This window comes from Stegodyphus dumicola, chromosome 1 (assembly GCF_044657685.1).
Source record: "Stegodyphus dumicola isolate Sdum_Otavi_A_Nest chromosome 1, ASM4465768v1".
In the NCBI taxonomy this organism is placed as follows: domain Eukaryota; kingdom Metazoa; phylum Arthropoda; class Arachnida; order Araneae; family Eresidae; genus Stegodyphus; species Stegodyphus dumicola.
This window is the reverse complement of record NC_140768.1, coordinates 151,966,918-151,984,667: the sequence shown is the minus strand read 5'-3', so window position 1 is coordinate 151,984,667 and position 17,750 is coordinate 151,966,918. Positions and strand designations below refer to the sequence as shown.

At 31.0% G+C, this 17,750-nt stretch overlaps 1 protein-coding gene across 3 annotated transcripts in view; it reads left to right on the top strand.

Annotated features, from left to right (window-relative positions):
* The window catches only part of Usf (upstream transcription factor usf), a 73,635-nt gene that overhangs the window by 17,990 nt on the left and 37,895 nt on the right, over positions 1 to 17,750 (top strand). For all 3 annotated transcript variants that reach the window (XM_035373928.2, XM_035373927.2, XM_085822155.1), the window contains exons 3-4: positions 11,683 to 11,808; positions 15,153 to 15,199. In XM_035373928.2, the coding sequence (XP_035229819.1) occupies positions 11,683 to 11,808; positions 15,153 to 15,199 (173 nt within the window). The remainder of the gene's footprint in view (positions 1 to 11,682; positions 11,809 to 15,152; positions 15,200 to 17,750) is intronic.

The window sequence follows — 17,750 nt, the reverse complement described above, 5'->3', positions numbered from 1 at the left end:
TCAAATAGAATTTCCGATGCTGGAGCTCCCAAAGGATCTACAAAATGAAAGTATGTTTCGATGTCCATCAAACTAAAAGTGGAATTGCTGCAAAAAAATGGATAAAGACATGAAGAAGGTGACAGTGAGGTTAGTGAAAACGAAAAAATTTCGATTGACAAGTTAGTCGGTATTCTCGCCACAGCAATTAACGGGACTTGAACAGCAGAACTTTGTAACTGAACAAGAAATTATGTCTGTTTATAGAATTAAAGAGAAAGTATTATCACATAAAACGAAGCAACTTAAACAACTTACATTGAAAGAAATGTTTAATAAAGTAAACAAATAAATATTAAGCTTTTTTTTTTTTTTTTTTTTGTAAATTTTGATACCCTTTAGATCATAATTGTTCTTTATTTCATAAATTACGGTTTCATATTTTTAATTTTAGAATTTCTGCATGTCATCTTACGAGATTTAAACTGATGATCTATAATCCGGAATCGCCGAAGTCCCGACGAGTCCGGATTAACAACTTTTGACTGTATACATTAAAATTTTGATTACTTGAATTTCAGTTAGTTGGAATGATTGTTGCAATTATAAATTTGAAGGGAAGACAGACTGAATATTAAAATATACTATTTGATATGGAAACTGAAGCAAAGTTAAATTTTTAATATTTGTTTTTTGAGGATTGTGTTTCTTCAGTTTTACCTTATTGAAATTTAATTGTATTTATATTGATTATTCACTTTTTTCCATAAAAGCAAAAATCTTATGCATGATATACCTATAACATAGCAATTAGTTTTAACTAAGTATTTAACAATGTAAATTACTGTATATTCCAGCGTATAATGCACACTTTCAGTGCAAAAGGAAAGATCAAAATTTATGGGTGTCGCGTTATACGCCAGGTATAAAAATGATAGATTTAAAAATGAAGAATGAGAATAAAAAAATTAGATTTCTATATGTACCTAAATGCCAATTATTTAAAAGAAATGACATATCTTATGAACTTAAAAATGTTTATTATCAGATGACATGAAAAGTTTGTCATCTTCATCTTCCATTGTATCTTAGGCACATCATTGAATTCTGTTTCATCTTTACCATCATTGTTACTCTGATCCATAAATAAGTAATCCTCATTATCTGTTCTATTTTTCACCAACACCACCCAACCTTGCTGCAGCACGAATTCCATTTTCTTTCATGAAGTGAATGTCTTTGCATTTGAAACCAAGACTGTGTTTATTTCTTTTCATGGGAGCCATATTTACTACTAAAAGGAACACTACATCAACTGTGTTTCAACTGAAGCAAATGTGATTTACTAAAGCCTTTGATTTTCACATCAAAATCATAGCTCCAAATGACTACAGAAAAAGAAAACATCCAACTCTTAATTCCCTGAATTCGGTCAGGATGGAAGTGCATTCTTACTCCAAATTATATCCCTCTTTTCTGAAAACCCTACAATAGCATTCTTTTGGACACCTGCAGTTGATTACAGCCCACACTGTTTGCAGAAATATTTACTCCCTCAGGCATTTAAGCCACATGCATATTATACCCCTTATCGCTAGTCAATTTGGTATACAATTGTTTGAAGGTCTAAGACAAATCTTTAAATCTTTCCTCAAGAGATAAGAGCATTGCACATGTATTTTTTACTTTTCTTTGTGAAGAACTGGGTGTTCATTATATGGCAAATATACCTAAAAATTAAAAAATGTAGCTTGAAATTAAAGATGTGCATTATGCACCAGTGCACGTTATATGCCAGAAAATACGTTTTGTTTTTTCAGAGTTTCAGTCAATTTTTCAGAGTTTAATGGCTGATCATATATTCAGTGTTGCCACGCTACCGGGAGAACCGGGAAAAGTCAGGGAATTCGAAAATTGACCAAAATATTCAGGGAAAAGTCAGGGAATTTAAGTATTTTTGTCAAAATCTGGAAAAGTCAGGGAAGTTCATACAACGATCCCGCCAAAAAAAGCGATTTTTGCGCCGACGTCGGAAGAGGTAACTTTTTTGGCGAATTATGTATCACGTGAGTGTCATTCGGGTAGCTGGCATAGAGCCAATTTTCGCAGCTCCAATTTGATTGTCTTTTAGAAAGGCAAAGCAACTTTCCTGCAACTTTTGGTTTCCATTATTCTCGAGAATCGCATGTGCAGTGCATGAACTAAAGAAAGTACCTGTTCTCATATAAAACAAAATGGGTTTAATCCTAGTATACGGTACCATGGAGGTTAGAATCAAAGAATATGTATTGTAAAGAAGGAAAACCTCTCTGCAACAGACGTGGCTGTGGCTCCGTTCCATCATAGAGGGAAAACAGCTGTGCATGTCTGATATATCTGTCGCCAAAGCTCGAAACCGGTGTCGAAGTTCGAAGGTCACGTTATCAAGAGTTCATAAAATGAATATCGTTTAAAATTTCTTTAACCACTTGCGCAAAAAAGACGTGCCACGCACGTCGAGATGCTTTTGTCTCAAACCGCGAGCGACGTGAACACCACGTCGATAAGCATTTATCGCAAAAATGAAAATAACGTGGTGCAAACGTCGCCTAACAACGAGATTGTTTATTTCTCGAGTTACAGCTCTGGATTGCACTCGCAGATGCGGAGCGGCGCAAATGAGACACTTTACGGCTTGTTATATTGTAGCACACGGCACCGCAACTGTGAAGTTTAGTCTTAGCGCAAGTGGTTAAACTCTAAAGGAAAAGAAAATATTTTTTGGCGCAAGTAAATTAATTCATGGATTAGTTATTTTCAGGGGGGGGGAAAAAACTACGAAAATCCGTTTTTAAAATTATTGCGAAAAATCCAAGAAGAAACGTTTTCGCAATAATTTAAAAACGGATTTTCGTAGTTTTCTTTTTGTTAAAAAGCGTTTCTTCTTAACACGTGTTTCTCAATTTCCTGTACACATCGCGGAGAGGGAAATTCTGGCCGCCAAGTTCCGTCGCCAAATCCCTTGGCAAATTTTCCCTCCGCATTCTAGCGGCGTAATAGCATTTTACTTGTATGGAACCTTTTCTTCTTTACATAGACGTTCTTTGGTTAGAATAATAATGGGATTTGGCGACATCTTGATGCGCAGTAAACGGGTCATTTTGGTCTTGGCGACAATTTTTAAAATCGTGCCAAAGCCTTACCGTATACTAGAATTTTACCGCAAAATCTTTTTAAACCTTTTTTTTTTTTTTTTTTTTTTTTTTTTAATAAATACCTTGCCATTTTGCAGTAAAATAAAAAAATAGTAATCAGTCATCTAGGCTAGCCATGTAATATAACTATATTCGCTAAAATATCGTTGATTATTCTAATTCAATTTTTAAGTAATTATTTTTATGTTATTCATATAATTTAATGTTGCTTCTTCCCTCTAAATTTATTTATTATTGGTAAATAATATTTCCAAATTTCAGGAAATTTTCTCTGGCATAATCCTGAAATTAATTAAAGCAGTATGATGACATACCATCACGAAATTTAATGCACATATTTTTTCCTTATGTATGCTGCGAAATAAATATAAAATACCTCAATTTATTAAAATAGATTTCTTTCTTTCGTTTAGCTGCAGAATGTCTGCAAAAAAAGCCTTATTTTATTCCAGATTGGGAAGATTCTAATCTCAATCTTCAGTGGAGAAAACAACAACTATTATAATTATATTTGTGTTTTCAAGTGTTAAGGTGCCTTTTAAGAACATACCTCACGCAAATTAAATTTACCTAAAATCTAACCTAACTATTTAGCATTGCGTTGTGATTTATAAGGACTGGATTAGCCTCATGTTGAACTGGTGATGATTATGAGTAATAATTAAATAAAACATACATTTGTTATCCAATATATATATCTTAAATTTTATTAAGTATCTTAAGTGGAAAACTAAACAAAATTATCAAACAAAGTATACCAAGAATAATTAAGAATAAATGTCCTCTGGGACTTATTGAATAATTAAGTGAATTTGCTACACAATACAAGTAATACCATAATTAATTTACCTCTTAGCACAGCCAACGTACATTACGCGGATAGACTGGAATTTTCTTGAAACACACCTGGAAAACCTGGAAAAGTCAGGGAATTTCATTCTCCTGTTTGAGTGGCAACCCTGTATCTTGACTTTTAGTAAAAATGTATAAAATATAAATTTTGTATCAACCCTCTTACAAAGAATGCTTCTATTAGCTAGTCTTTCTTCATAGTACTACAGATAATTAAAAAAATATGCTGTTTAATATGCCATTTGCTCGTGTTCAAAATTATATAATTTAGGAAATTTGCACCCACTATTAATATCAGATCATTAGATGGGAGAAGCTAAATGATGGTTTCTGTTGACCAAAAAATGTTTGGGAGATCCTTTATTCTTCTATCATAATATTTATCTTCTTTTTTTTTCTTTCATTAAAAAAAAAAAAAAAAAAAAAAAAAAAAAATAGAAGAATTTGATAAGAGCATAAATTCATGGAAATAAATTGTTGAAAAAATATGAACATTCTTATGTCAACATTTAAAACAAATATTTCTGAAAAAAAGAAGTAAAAAAAAAAAAGAATACCAGTTTGTAGAAAAATGCTTCAGAGCATTTATGTGTTCAAGGGGTAATTAATATCTGGAGATTCAAATCATATTTTGCTGAGGTTTTCATTCAGTGCATTGCGCCAAATGTTCAAGTGAATGGGCGTATACTAGTGAAAAACGCACAGGACATTATACTGCAAAGGAAGATTGTTTTTCACTGCATAGCTGTATAAATTTGTACATAATAGAATATTATATTATACCATAAATAGAGAATCTAAAAATGTCTGAATATTTAGCTGATGTATCAGCTGATTTATTGAAGATTCATAATTTATCCCAAAACGTATGTTTTCAGTATTGATGAAACTAATCTTTTTTTTCATCTGATGTTGTTAAAATGCCTAACCTCTGAAGACGTTCAATAGCATGGACAAAATTGCTTTACAATTTTACTCCGATCAGTTACTGATGGAGCGGAAGGTCTTTACTCAAAAGAAAGCCACGGAAAGCAAGTTGTTTCAAAAGTGAATATGGTATATAGCAAATAAAAAGGGAGACTAATTACAGGTATATCTAAAGAATGCCTCAGGAAAATCTTTTAGATGTTATGGTTTTTTTGAGACAATAAGCCATTAAAAAGAAAATTTTAAGGCAATAAGAAAATAAAATATTTATTTATTTTTATTTATTAAGTCATTTGCTTAAAATTTTGTCTTTTTTATATTATGCTATTTAATTTTTACAGTTTGAAAAATCTGAATTTATTGAGAACTGTGGATAATATTTTTAACAAACTAAATGTAGGATGATAAAATTGAAAGCATTGGCACGATGATAAACCATCAAAAAGTTTTATGATACATATCATTGTAAATTAAAATGTAGATAATACAACTTTCTCATTTATATATCTTTTCTGAATAACTCATTGAAAGATGTATTAACTTATTATGTATAGTATTTTCTCTTTAATGTAGGTTTCAAAGGCATCATGATGAGTACTATTTGACAAAGCATTCTTTCAAAAGAAATGCTGTTCAAATAAAAAAAAAATCAAAATAATAATAATAAAAAACATTAATATGAAAATCCATGCTTAATGTTCATAATGCAAATGAAAAAAATAAAAATTTTAAAAATAACTATTTGAAAAACCACAGTTCAACCATACAACTTAAATAATTAAATTATCCTTTTAAAAAGAATAAAAATAACTGATTAAAAATATAATATGTAGTAAAAGTATGTATAAGAAAGAAAAAAATTATGCTTTTTTATCCACTCGTACACAATGAAAGGGAAAGTGAAATAATTTGCCCTAAAGTGAGAAGCTCCCTCGAGTAAAAAAGAACACAAAGTAAATTTCCATATTACTCATTAAATTTCAGACCAAATTTTACAAAATTTAGTTTTTAGGCATAACGAGTCATAGAATTGAAATGTTGGAAAAATATCCCATGTCATTTCAGTAAAAGATTTTATGTCAAAACATGTATGTTAGAAAAACGCTATGTATGAATCTAATATATATCCTAAGTTGTGCTTTCAAGACATGAAGACGCAAGCTGAATTTCATCAGTCGGCCGAGTAGAACATGAGATATAGAACTGTTCTTTTTTAGCTGAATGTACATACTTCTTGCTTGGTGCTAACAAATTATATCTTTATAAATATTAAATTTGAATAAAGGTATTTTCTAAAACCCGTGATGAATATCTCATACCAGAGTTTGGAAATTTATGGCTAATACCATCATTCAACATTCATCTTTCAGTGGGTAGTAAATATACTTGTGGCAACAATTAGATTCATCGCATAGTAACGAGTTGCCATAGTGACAATAAGCTCATAAACTTTGGAACGACAATTAATATATCTCTGACTTTTGAGTTTTTAACAGCATAAGTTTCTTTCATGTACTTAGGTATTCTTAACTAGTAACTAACTAACTAAAATAAATAAATATTTAAATACTAATGGAGTCATATTTTAAATGCTTATCTCTACCTCGTAAATTGGTTGACCCGGATATTTGAAGACATCATGTTAGAATGATGACCAACGGCAAAATAGAAACCAGTTAACAACTTTGATTATTTCCGGTTCTTAAAAAAGTAAGATCAGTATTTTATCTTACAATTTTTAATTGATCAACTTTTGTGTGTTATTTTATATTTAATTCTGTTTAGTAAGTTCAAGTTTTTTGAAAATTAAATGCCTCCTAACAGCAAAACTCAAACTGTCGAACTCTCTCGTATTGCTTTCTGTGCAACTTCATTTTGGGAAAATAATCCAGAATTATGGTTCATGCAATTAGAATCAAATTTTAATTTATCTGGTACCACATCAGATCAAACGAGATTTCACTCAGTTATAGCTGCATTATATGCAAAAGTTCTGGCATACGTATCTGATATTGTGCGTAATCCTCTGACAACTAACATGTATAATCAGCTGAAAGCAAAAATTTTAGAGCAGTTTTCTCAATCAGAGAACTCTAAAATGCATATACTTTTACAAGAGTTACAGTTAAGAGATAAAAAACCGTTACAAAGTTTATTTGAAATGCTTAATTTATCTGCCTGTAATGTAAGCGAGGAAGTATTAAAATCCATTTGGCTTCAAAGACTTCAAATTTCAATTCAAAAGATATTATCAGTATGCAGCGATAACATTAGATAGTTTGGCTAAAATAGCTGATAAAGTTAATGAGATATTTTGGTTACACACCTGAAACAGCGGTTGTAAGTTCTGGTGCACTTTCTCTTCGAACCTTAAAAGATGAAATCATGACATTGAAAGTAACAGTAGAGTGTACATCCCGTAGTAAATTTCAGCAATGTAGTGAAAGCAGAAAGAGAAATTCTAGCAAATGAAGAAGTCAAAGTCATTATGTTAAATCGCAAACTCACGATTTGTGCTGATATCATAGCCGTTTTGCTCAAAGAGCTAAAAAATGCATTTCCCCATGCAAATGGCAAAAAAACTTCTGGATGCCTCGCTATTAGCGGCGACAGATGGTAGTCAAGCGCACTGCCACTTATTAATTTTGAATAAAAGTACCCTTTTTCGATTCTTGATTGATAGCGGTGCTGCAGTTAGTTGCATTCCTAAAAAATTTACAAAATGTAAGAAGACTCAAGATTTGACTTTATATGCTGCCAATGGTTCAAAAATATGCAGTTATGGCACAAAAAGCCTCGAACTCGATCTTGGCTTAAGAAGATGATTTCCCTGGCATTTCATTATTGCTGATGTATCCCAACCTATCATTGGGGCAGATTTTTTTAAATAAATTTGGAATTTTGGTGGATATTAAAAATCGACGTTTGATCGATAACCTCATCAATTTGACTTCTAAAGGATACAGGGCCATGGAACCTTCTTTGGGATAAACTCTCATTTGTGACAATGCTTCTTATAGTGAAATTTTAAACAAATTTCAGGAATTATTTAATCCCACAATAAGTGCAAGCTCAATTCTTCATAATGTACAACACTGTATCGAAACTAAAGGCCTTCCTGTCTATTCGAAAGTCAGACAACTCTCAAGTGAAAAATTAGAAGCTTTAAAAAAGGAATTCAAATTCTTAATGGAACAAGGAATCATTATGAAGGCCCTATACATTTTGTCAAAAAACAAAATGGTGATTGGAGAATTTGTGGTGATTTCAGGAAATTAAATTCCATTACCTTGCCTGTTACCCTTTACCACATATGCATGACTTTTCTCAATGTTTAACCAAAAAAAAAAAAAAAATATTTCCAGCAGAATAGATCTAATCAAGGCATATCATCAAATTCCAGTATAGCATCTGATATAGAAAAGACAGCGGTAATTACTCCCATTGGATTATATGAATACACAAACACGACATTTGTGTAAAAAAATGCAGCTCAAACATTTCAAAGATTTATTGATCAAGTTTTACGAGGTTTGGATTGCTGTTATGCTTACCTCGATGATGTACTTATAGCATCAAAAAATGAAACCACACACAAAACTGATTTAGAAAAGGTGTTTGAACGATTGAAGAACTACGGACTTAAAGTTAATTTATCTAAATGCATTTTTGGGCAAAAAGAAATCCGATTCCTAGGTTTTCCAGTTTCATCAGATAGTATATCCCCATTACCAGAAAAGATAAAAGCTGTATCCGAATACCCTTTACCTAACACTGTAAAGGATCTAAGGAGATTTCTTGCAATGCTTAACTTCTACCATCATTTTATACAAAATGCAGTTGAGACGCAAGCTTGTCTGTATGATTTGATTAAAGGAAAAATGAAGAACGACACATCAGAACTTACGAGGCCCACCAGCGGCCGAGCGGTAAAGTCACTGAACACTGGTAGTTCGGTCTGAGGTTCGAATCCCGCGAACGGGCTGGCTGCATGGGTGTTTTCGTGGTTTTCCCCATGTGTAACGTGTATACGAGCCAGTTTCCCTTAGAAAGTCCTCCACGAAGGCATCCCTCCCCTTGGGCAGATAGCCCTCGAGGCTTTGCCATTATCACACACACACACACACACATCAGAACTTACATGGGATGTTAAGACAAAAGATGCATTCAACTTATGCTAGCAACTATTATCCAATGCTACTATGTTGGCACATTCTGTTCAAAATACGAAACTTTCATTAGTTACCGATGTTTCAGAAATAGTTATTGGATCCGTATTACAACAACATATTGGTAATAAGGTTCAACCCTTAGGATTTTATTCCAGAAAATTAACACCTTCTGAAAGTAAATACAGCACTTATGATAGAGAGCTTTTGGCAATATATTCAGCGGTTAAATTTTTTCAGCACGTAGTCGAAGGTCAAGATTTCGTGGTATTCATTGATCACAAACCTTTGATTTATGCTCTACAATAAAAGCATGATAAAGCAACACCTTGCCAAATTCTTATTTAGATTTAATATCACAATTCACTACCGATTTGAGATATGTTTGTGGAAGTAATAACACAGTAACAGGAGCTTTTTCGAGAATTCCAGAAATTCATTTGCCATAAGTTATTGATTATGATGAATTGGCTCGTGCTCAGGAATATGGTAGCGATTTGCAAACCCTTCTCAAATCCAATACTGGTCTTGTTTTTAAGCAATTAAATTTTCCTTTAACAAATCTTCCAATTTATTGTGATATATCTTCAAAAAACATTCGACCGTCCTAAAAAGTTCAGATTTCAAGTTTTTGAAACGTTGCACAACTTATCTCATCCAGGAATAAAAGCAAGTACAAACCTAATAAAAACTCGATTTGTATGGAAATCACTCAATAGTGATATCAAGAACTGGTGCGAAAACTGTCTAATGTGCTAAAAATCTAAAATTCGTCGGCACATTAAAAGTCCTCTTGGTACATTTTCAGTAGCTGATGTTAGGTTCAGCCATATACATATAGAGATAATTGGCCCACTTCCACCATCAAAAGACTACAGATATATTTTAACTTGCATAGATAGATTCACTATGTGGCCGGAAGCTTTTCCGATGCCTTACCAAACTGCTGGAACTGTAGCTGAGACTTTTTACTGTGGATGGATTGCTAGATTTGGAGTACCTGATGCCATATGACTGATCGTGGTACCACCAGTTTCGAAAGTGAATTGTTTAGATCACTCACAAAATTCCTAGGAACTCACAAAAAAAGAACTGCCTTTCATCCAATTTTTAACGGTATTGTAGAACGCACGCATCGACTACTAAAAGCATTCATTAAATGTCATGCAACAATTAGATGGAAAGGTATTGAATCTTCGCCAGCTGAAATAGTCTATGGAACTTGCTTCTTCCAGGAGAATTTTTTCTCAATTCTTATTCAAATGTTGTTCCTACAAAAAACTTTGTCGACAGTCTTTGTCAACAGATGCAACTTATTCGACCATCTTCTGCTTCGCGGCACTCTTCGAGCAACGTGTTCATTTGTGATGATTTACTTACAAGCTCGCATGTCTTCCTTAGACGAGACGCTGTGCAAAAACCTTTAGAGCAACCATACCAGGGACCATTCAAAGTATTAGCTAGGACTGAAAATTGTTTTACTATCGATATAAATGGCAATAAATTGACAGTATCAGTAGATCACTTAAAGCCTGCATACATACTAGTAGACTCTTGAGAAGAAAATCATATAAGTAACAACAAAAAGTCTGAACCTGATTCTATGGTAAACCAAACATTCCCAACTTTCACTAAGTCAGGCAGATGTGTAAAAATTGTTCAACCTTGCCAATCTTCTTAGATCATCCTCTGGACTGGGACCACTGGGGTAACAATTAGATTCATTGCGTAGTAACAAGTTGCCATAGTGACGATAAGCTCATAAACTTTGGAACTACAATTAATGTATCTTTGACTTTTGAGTTTGTATCAGCATAAGTTTCTTTCATGTACTTAGATATTCTTAACTGGTAACTAAGTAACTAAAATAAATATTTAAATACTAATGGAGTTATATTTTGAATACTTATCTCTACCTCCTAAATACTCAAGCCAAGATTCATGCAAAATAGAGGCAACTGTGTAATTATAAGCTTACTATCACAGAGAACTTTTTCGTACTATCACAGACCTTTCTTTTGTGAGAAAGAATCATTATCAAAGTGGAGTTCCAATCTTCCCTGTCACTTATTATGAAAATCTTGCTTGCTTTTACGCAGTATTGAATTTTTAGCATTTCCTAGAACCAGAGTATTGAAATTCGTTTGATGTGTAGATTGTGACCAGACAATGCTGATAGTAAAACAATTTTCAGCAAGTAAAGCTAATGTAAAAGCATTTAGGGTAAAATGCAAATTAAGAAAAAGAAAGCATTCTGCATATTAAAAATATAACATATTTAGATTTTTTTTTTTTTTTTTTTTTTTTTTTTGTATTTCTATTAATAGTTAAACTGAAAATGTGTTATTATAACAATAATTTAATTATGTGTAAAACTTCATTCCCCCATACGTTCAATTCAAAGTCAAACTTTAACCAAAAAAACTTTCCTGCTGCGTTAGAAATTTTTAAGAGGTTCTATTATGTCATGTGAAATGTAAAAGAGTTTATGACTAAATAGTTTGAAGATGCAGATTTAAAATGTAACTATTAAAAATTATCTTTTGAATTAATTATTTTAGGGTTACCATGGATGTGAATGGTGAGGACAGTGCAAATGCTGGAAGGTGGGAAGTAGTTGAAGTAATTCAAGATCTAAATAGTAGTCGCAATCTTCATACAGACATAATTTGTGCAGATCAACTCAAGTAAGTTTATATTTCTCCGAAGAGTGTCTTGAATGTTAAGTATTGTTTCTTCTACAGTGACGTAATTTTGTTTTTCCCACTTTCAGTTCTTTGATTTTGATTTTTTTATCAGTATTGTATGCTAATGTGATCAAAACTGAGCCTGAAAAAAATTTCTGTGTCTTTACATTTTGTACTGTTATGTGCTTCCGTATTTTGTAAGTCTCGGGTATAAAAATGTATGTTAAATCCACGTTTTTATCATTTTCTGTTGTCTGCAATATGTTACTTTTTCATTTTGAAGCATGTAGTGTTAATTTAATAAGTGCATTTACTCAAAAATAAGACACTCTACATTTTTGTTTTCAAATATGGTAGGATCTCATGACAGATATTTTAATTAATGAAATTGCAGAACAAGATTAAAGAGTTCAATTGCAATACAATATAGAATAATTACACCATTTAAATACTAAATAAGCCACATTGGTTATTACCATATGTATAAACTCCATAACTACTATTAATTATCATAGCCACATCTAGTACAGCAGTTTCAGTTTAAATATGTATCCATTGTACTGGTTACTGGTATGTCTAAAAACAAATAAGTAATAATGCATTAGGAATTTTTTCTAATTTTCCTTCCTAAACACATACTAAAATACTGTGTATATATAGTAAAAAAAATGTATTTAATTAACTCTAGTCTCTCGGTCTAATGCTCTCATCAAATAACTTTTTTTTTAAATTTCTTAAAATTTATTCTAAATTATAAAATTTATCCTAAATTATTAGAAAAATCTTATATTCAGAGTATCTTGTTTTTGAGTAAATGCGGGATTGAATACTGGGGGGGGGGATAACTCAAATATATTTTTCCCCTTCTTCAATCTTAGTAATAAAAATCTTGAATTGAAAGCTTAGTTAAAATTGTTAGGGAACTAAAATCACTTTTAATTTCAGGAGAAGCTATTCTTTTAAAATTAGTTCATATTCCAAAAATTTGGTTAATGACATTTTGTCTTCATGCAAACATTATCTCTGTAATTGCTAAATAATAATAATTAGTAACAAAATTATCTTTCTAATTATGTAAATGATACTGATCAATTTAGTGACTCCTTTGTTTTTCGTAGTGTAAATGTTGATAATGAAATCAGTATATGATTGCATTATCCATTGGGTTCTGTATTTTTATAACAGAACTTTCCTTTGATGCTCTCTTTTTTTTTTTTTTTTTTTTTTTTTTTTTTTTTTTTTTTTTTTTCAGAGATAGTGTAGTGTAGTTGTTTGTCTCAATTTTGACATATACTATCCATCTCTCTTGCTTATGTGATCTTTTTAGTGCTCTTAGTTATCTAAAGCTAAAACTGAGATATCACTATCAAGGTTAAAGGATATCACTATCAAGATTAATTATCAAGATTAAAGGATTGATATTAATCTTGATATCACTTTCAAGATTATGATCACTTTAAGATACACTTGTGAGTGAAATTATTAAAGTGATATAATATTAAAGTGATCTAATATCACTATCAGGATTATATTGTATATTTGTATATAGCTTTTATTTCATTAATCAAAAACATTTTATTTAATCAAGTTTAAGCTGATTATTGCCATTGCTTATCAAGATTTGCTTTGAAATTACTTAGAATGCCATGTTATTGCTTCGGATTATTGATTGGACTGATGCTTATCGACTGTGCTTTTTTTATTGCCTTTTAGAACTTTTTAGTTTGCTTACTCGATCGGACAATATAGGAGCTGTTTATGGACTTTATTTTCGCTCTTCTTCGATAGAAAAGCCTCTCACAGACCATATGCCTTATGTTACTTTCATTTTCTGCTTATCGTACCTTTTTCTGACTCCACTGAAGATTGTATGCATCTGCAGATATGATTTTCGCCTTTTGGTGAGGTGTTTAGGCGCCATTTATATTTTTAACAACACTGACTGGCCAAAGGCAATTGTTGGAACGACGGGACCAAAACTCTATGTAGTCAATGCCCGATTGTGATAGTAAAAGATTAGATTAGAGTATCAAGATTAAAAGAATGTATTCTTTCACATAAAAGTACAAAAATATATAGCTCTTAGTAAAAATCGTGTTTAATTTTAAAGCACTTATTTTCCAGAGTAGATGATCCTGTACATTTCAGTGAGGTAAACCTCATTTTTAAAACTTTTTCAAAAACAGTTATTGTCTTGAAATAAGATACACTACTTAGACAGACTACTTAAAAGCAAGATTATAAGAAGTCTTGCTTCATAATGGAAATAAATTACCATTTCTTAGGTTTATGTTGTTAATAAAAGAACAATAAATAATAAATAAATAATAATAAAAGTTACTAAAAGAAGTACATGAAAGTATGGTGAATTTTCTAAAATATGACTATCATTATTCCAGATGATTTCAGTCATCGGTTGAGTATTTTTTTAAAGGGGGATGTTTAATACAAATGTTTGTGTTTTCATTGTGTGAAAATTTTGCCAAGCAGTGTAAATTATACAAAACACTCATTACATATCTGTACAGATCTGAATGTAGTAACCCTAATCCTTAGCGTATGCTCTGAATGCACAAGAATGCTCTTGCCTTTGCTATTGATTAATGGAGACAAATGGGAACATTCTATTAATAAAATTATGTTGTAAGAAAGAGCCATTACTTCAGGAATTAAAAATAAGATGAATACTAATTCAGAAGTCAAACAACAAAAATCAGCGTTTTATTTTCAAATTTTCACAGGACTAGTTTCGATGGTTTTACCAAACCACCATCATCAGCTGCCAAAGTGCAAATGATATTCTGAATTAGTATTTGTTCTTCTCAATTTGTATTTGTATACTTCTGAATTAGTATATGTCCTTCTGAATTTGTATTCTTCTGAATCAGTATTTGTTCGGTGTGTTATTGTGTCTTAATTAATAAATTGAAATTAAAGGAAGGTAACCACAGAAGAAATTCCAAAGTCTGTCATGATTGCCCCCACAACAAATGTCCATGTTTGAGTCCACTTAAATATATATATATGGCACAAGAAAATAATTTTCATTATTGTCACTTTATACAAAGCAAATTCTTCTTTTAAAATTTTATCACATTTCATTATATGTAAAATAATGATATTTTATTTTAAAGGGGAAGAAAGAGGTTTATTACTAAAAAATAATACATTTAGGAAAATAATGTATAGCAGTCTGGAATCAGAACTTAAAACTCTTTATTAAAAAATAAAATTTTTTTTTTTTTTTTTTTTTCCTTCTAAATGGATACAATTTATGACTAAATAGTCAATAAAAGTATTATCTCACTATGTATTGATTCGTGTTTAAAATTGATTTATTTCAGTTCACAAGATAAAGTTAACGCAGATGATCCCCCTGCCATAACTGATGGTAAGATATTCTGTTATGATTAAATAAGAAATTAAGAAGGAAAATTGATAAGCAAAATAGTTTTTGGAGAATTCTGTTTGTATCTGTTATTTATGTGCATCATTTACTATGCTTCCTCAGACTTACACCTTATGTGCTTATGCTGACAACTGTTATGCATCATAAAACAAATGTAGTTTTTTTGTGTTTTTTAAGTATACTGATGGATATTATTTTTTTTCCACTTTTGCATTGTAAGAGCAGATGTGGTTTCATAATTTTTAATGATAATCTTTGTCTTAAGTAATATAATCCAAGAATAGAAGATATAGCATTTAAAATTATGATTTCTTGTATTACAATAGCGTCCATTAATATCTTCCCAATATCTCTAAGCAAACGTGCATAATTCCTAAAATATATCTGAAATATAAAGCTATTTGGTCAACATACTGTGAGAAAAACAGTTTCTGTATGAATTCCTAAGTCTTTCTTGTGTGCTTTTTGGGAACTTGGTGGTTTTGAAGGCTAAGCATTAGATACTGAGAAATCTAATTTTTTGTTGAAGTTTGAGTTGTTTATGTATCTTAGTCACAAATTATTATGCAATAAAATTAAATATACAGTTTATTTGATAAATATTAATGTGCATTTATATAATTATGAAAAATGTTTATGCTCTTACAAAGATTCTGGCTGTAATGGGTAGGTAATTTTTACTTTCTACTTTGTGTTAAGGAATTACTATCGAAAATGCCAAGTTTGAATCTCTTGGCTGTTAAATACCAGTGAGCAAAAGTAAATGATCAAAGATAGTTATGCTGATGTCTGGATTGATATCTATATATATAATATCAACTCTAATGGTTATGCTAGCATCACAATCAGTATGTAAGTCCAACTTATACTCTTGTGCTGACTTTACATTTTATGTTATATGAGCTATGTCAGGTTTTTAGTACGTTGCTTATTGAAGCTCTAATCACATGTGTATTGATTCTCTCGTGTATTTTTATAAAAGAAAACTATTGTGATAAATATACTTACCATGTTGTTTTTGAAGATGTGAAAAGGTCTTCAAAAATACAAAATTATAGTGAAGGAAGGGCAATATTTATTTGCTTTGAAATTTTCAAAAAATCATGGGTTGTGTTCTGTGTGCAGTTTTGACTTTTAAGTTGTTCAAGGCAGCTAATAATAACTTTAAGCAAGATGTGCAGGGTAAAAAACATGGGGACTATATGAAAATAAAATTCATTTCAAAGATAATATCATTATTTTTCGTAAAAAAGTGATGACAACTCTGTTGAATGCTGGGCTTTTATTCTCATCATTTTTCTAATTGCATGTTCCATACAGGTTCTTTGTTTCAGTTAATGTTGCTCTATTCTTTCGCAGCTAAAAAAAAAAATTGGTGTGTGCAAAGGTGCTGCTCTGTTAAATCCATGGAGCATTCTATGTAAAAGGAAACTACAAGTATTATAAAATGTGTCTGTTTGTATTAGCTACTGATGGTTGTTCAGATTATGATATAAACTTTGTAAAATTGTATATTCTTGTTGTTTCATGATAAATTCACAGAAAAGAATTTTCAATAGATTGAAGAATGATTTTACTCAGAAATGTGTACCATGAAGAAATTCATGAAGAAAGATGCTGCTTTCATTAGAAAAGTTTAGCCTTCCATGATTCTAAAAGGATATTCTTGTATTTTTTTCACATAGCTGCTTAAAATGGCTGAAGCCAGTTCATAGACTTAAATATTGAACAAGTTTCGATTCAGTTTCTTTGCTTCTTCAGAAAAGCTCAAAGCTTTGAAACGTAAAAATTCTTTAAAATTATCCTGTGAAACTAAATGTCATAAAATTTTGAAACAGGAACACTTGCTGATTATCCTTTTAAATTCTGTTAACAGAATAATTGAACAGCGTGAACCTTAAGAGCATTTCTTTTCAAAAAATCTGTTATGTGCACCGTACAGAATATTAAATTATGCTAATTTTTTCTTGTATTTCATTTAAACTTATTGCTTTGAATTTCATTACAGATATGATATATTTGTCATTCAATTAATTCAGTTCTCACTTTGCGGCAAGGCAAAAGATATACTTAAAAACTCAAAATATTTTCATTAAAAGTAAAAAGATATAGAAAAACATAAAACACCAAATAACGCTAAAACCATTTAAAAAAAAAAAAAGAAAACCGATTTTTGCAATTAAAATTACAGTTTCTATGCAAAAACAAGCAATTTGACCAGCAGGCAAAAAGGCAGATTTTTCGGTGCACAAAACTTAAAGTTTCCTTTTGGTCCTACTCAGCAAAAAGACACTGAAAGTGCGGAAAGGCTTAATTCACTATTCTGCTAAGTTTCAAATGTAAATAAATATGGCTGCTATGGGTTAAAAAAAAAAAATTAGGCTTAGCCACACTTTTAAATTGTTGATAATTCTACAAATATTGCATGCAAATTAACTAAAGGCGTAAACACCTTAACTCGAAGATAAGCATAAAATAATTCAATCAAAAGGCACAATTTACCAACATATAAGGGGGGACTGAGCTCACCTAG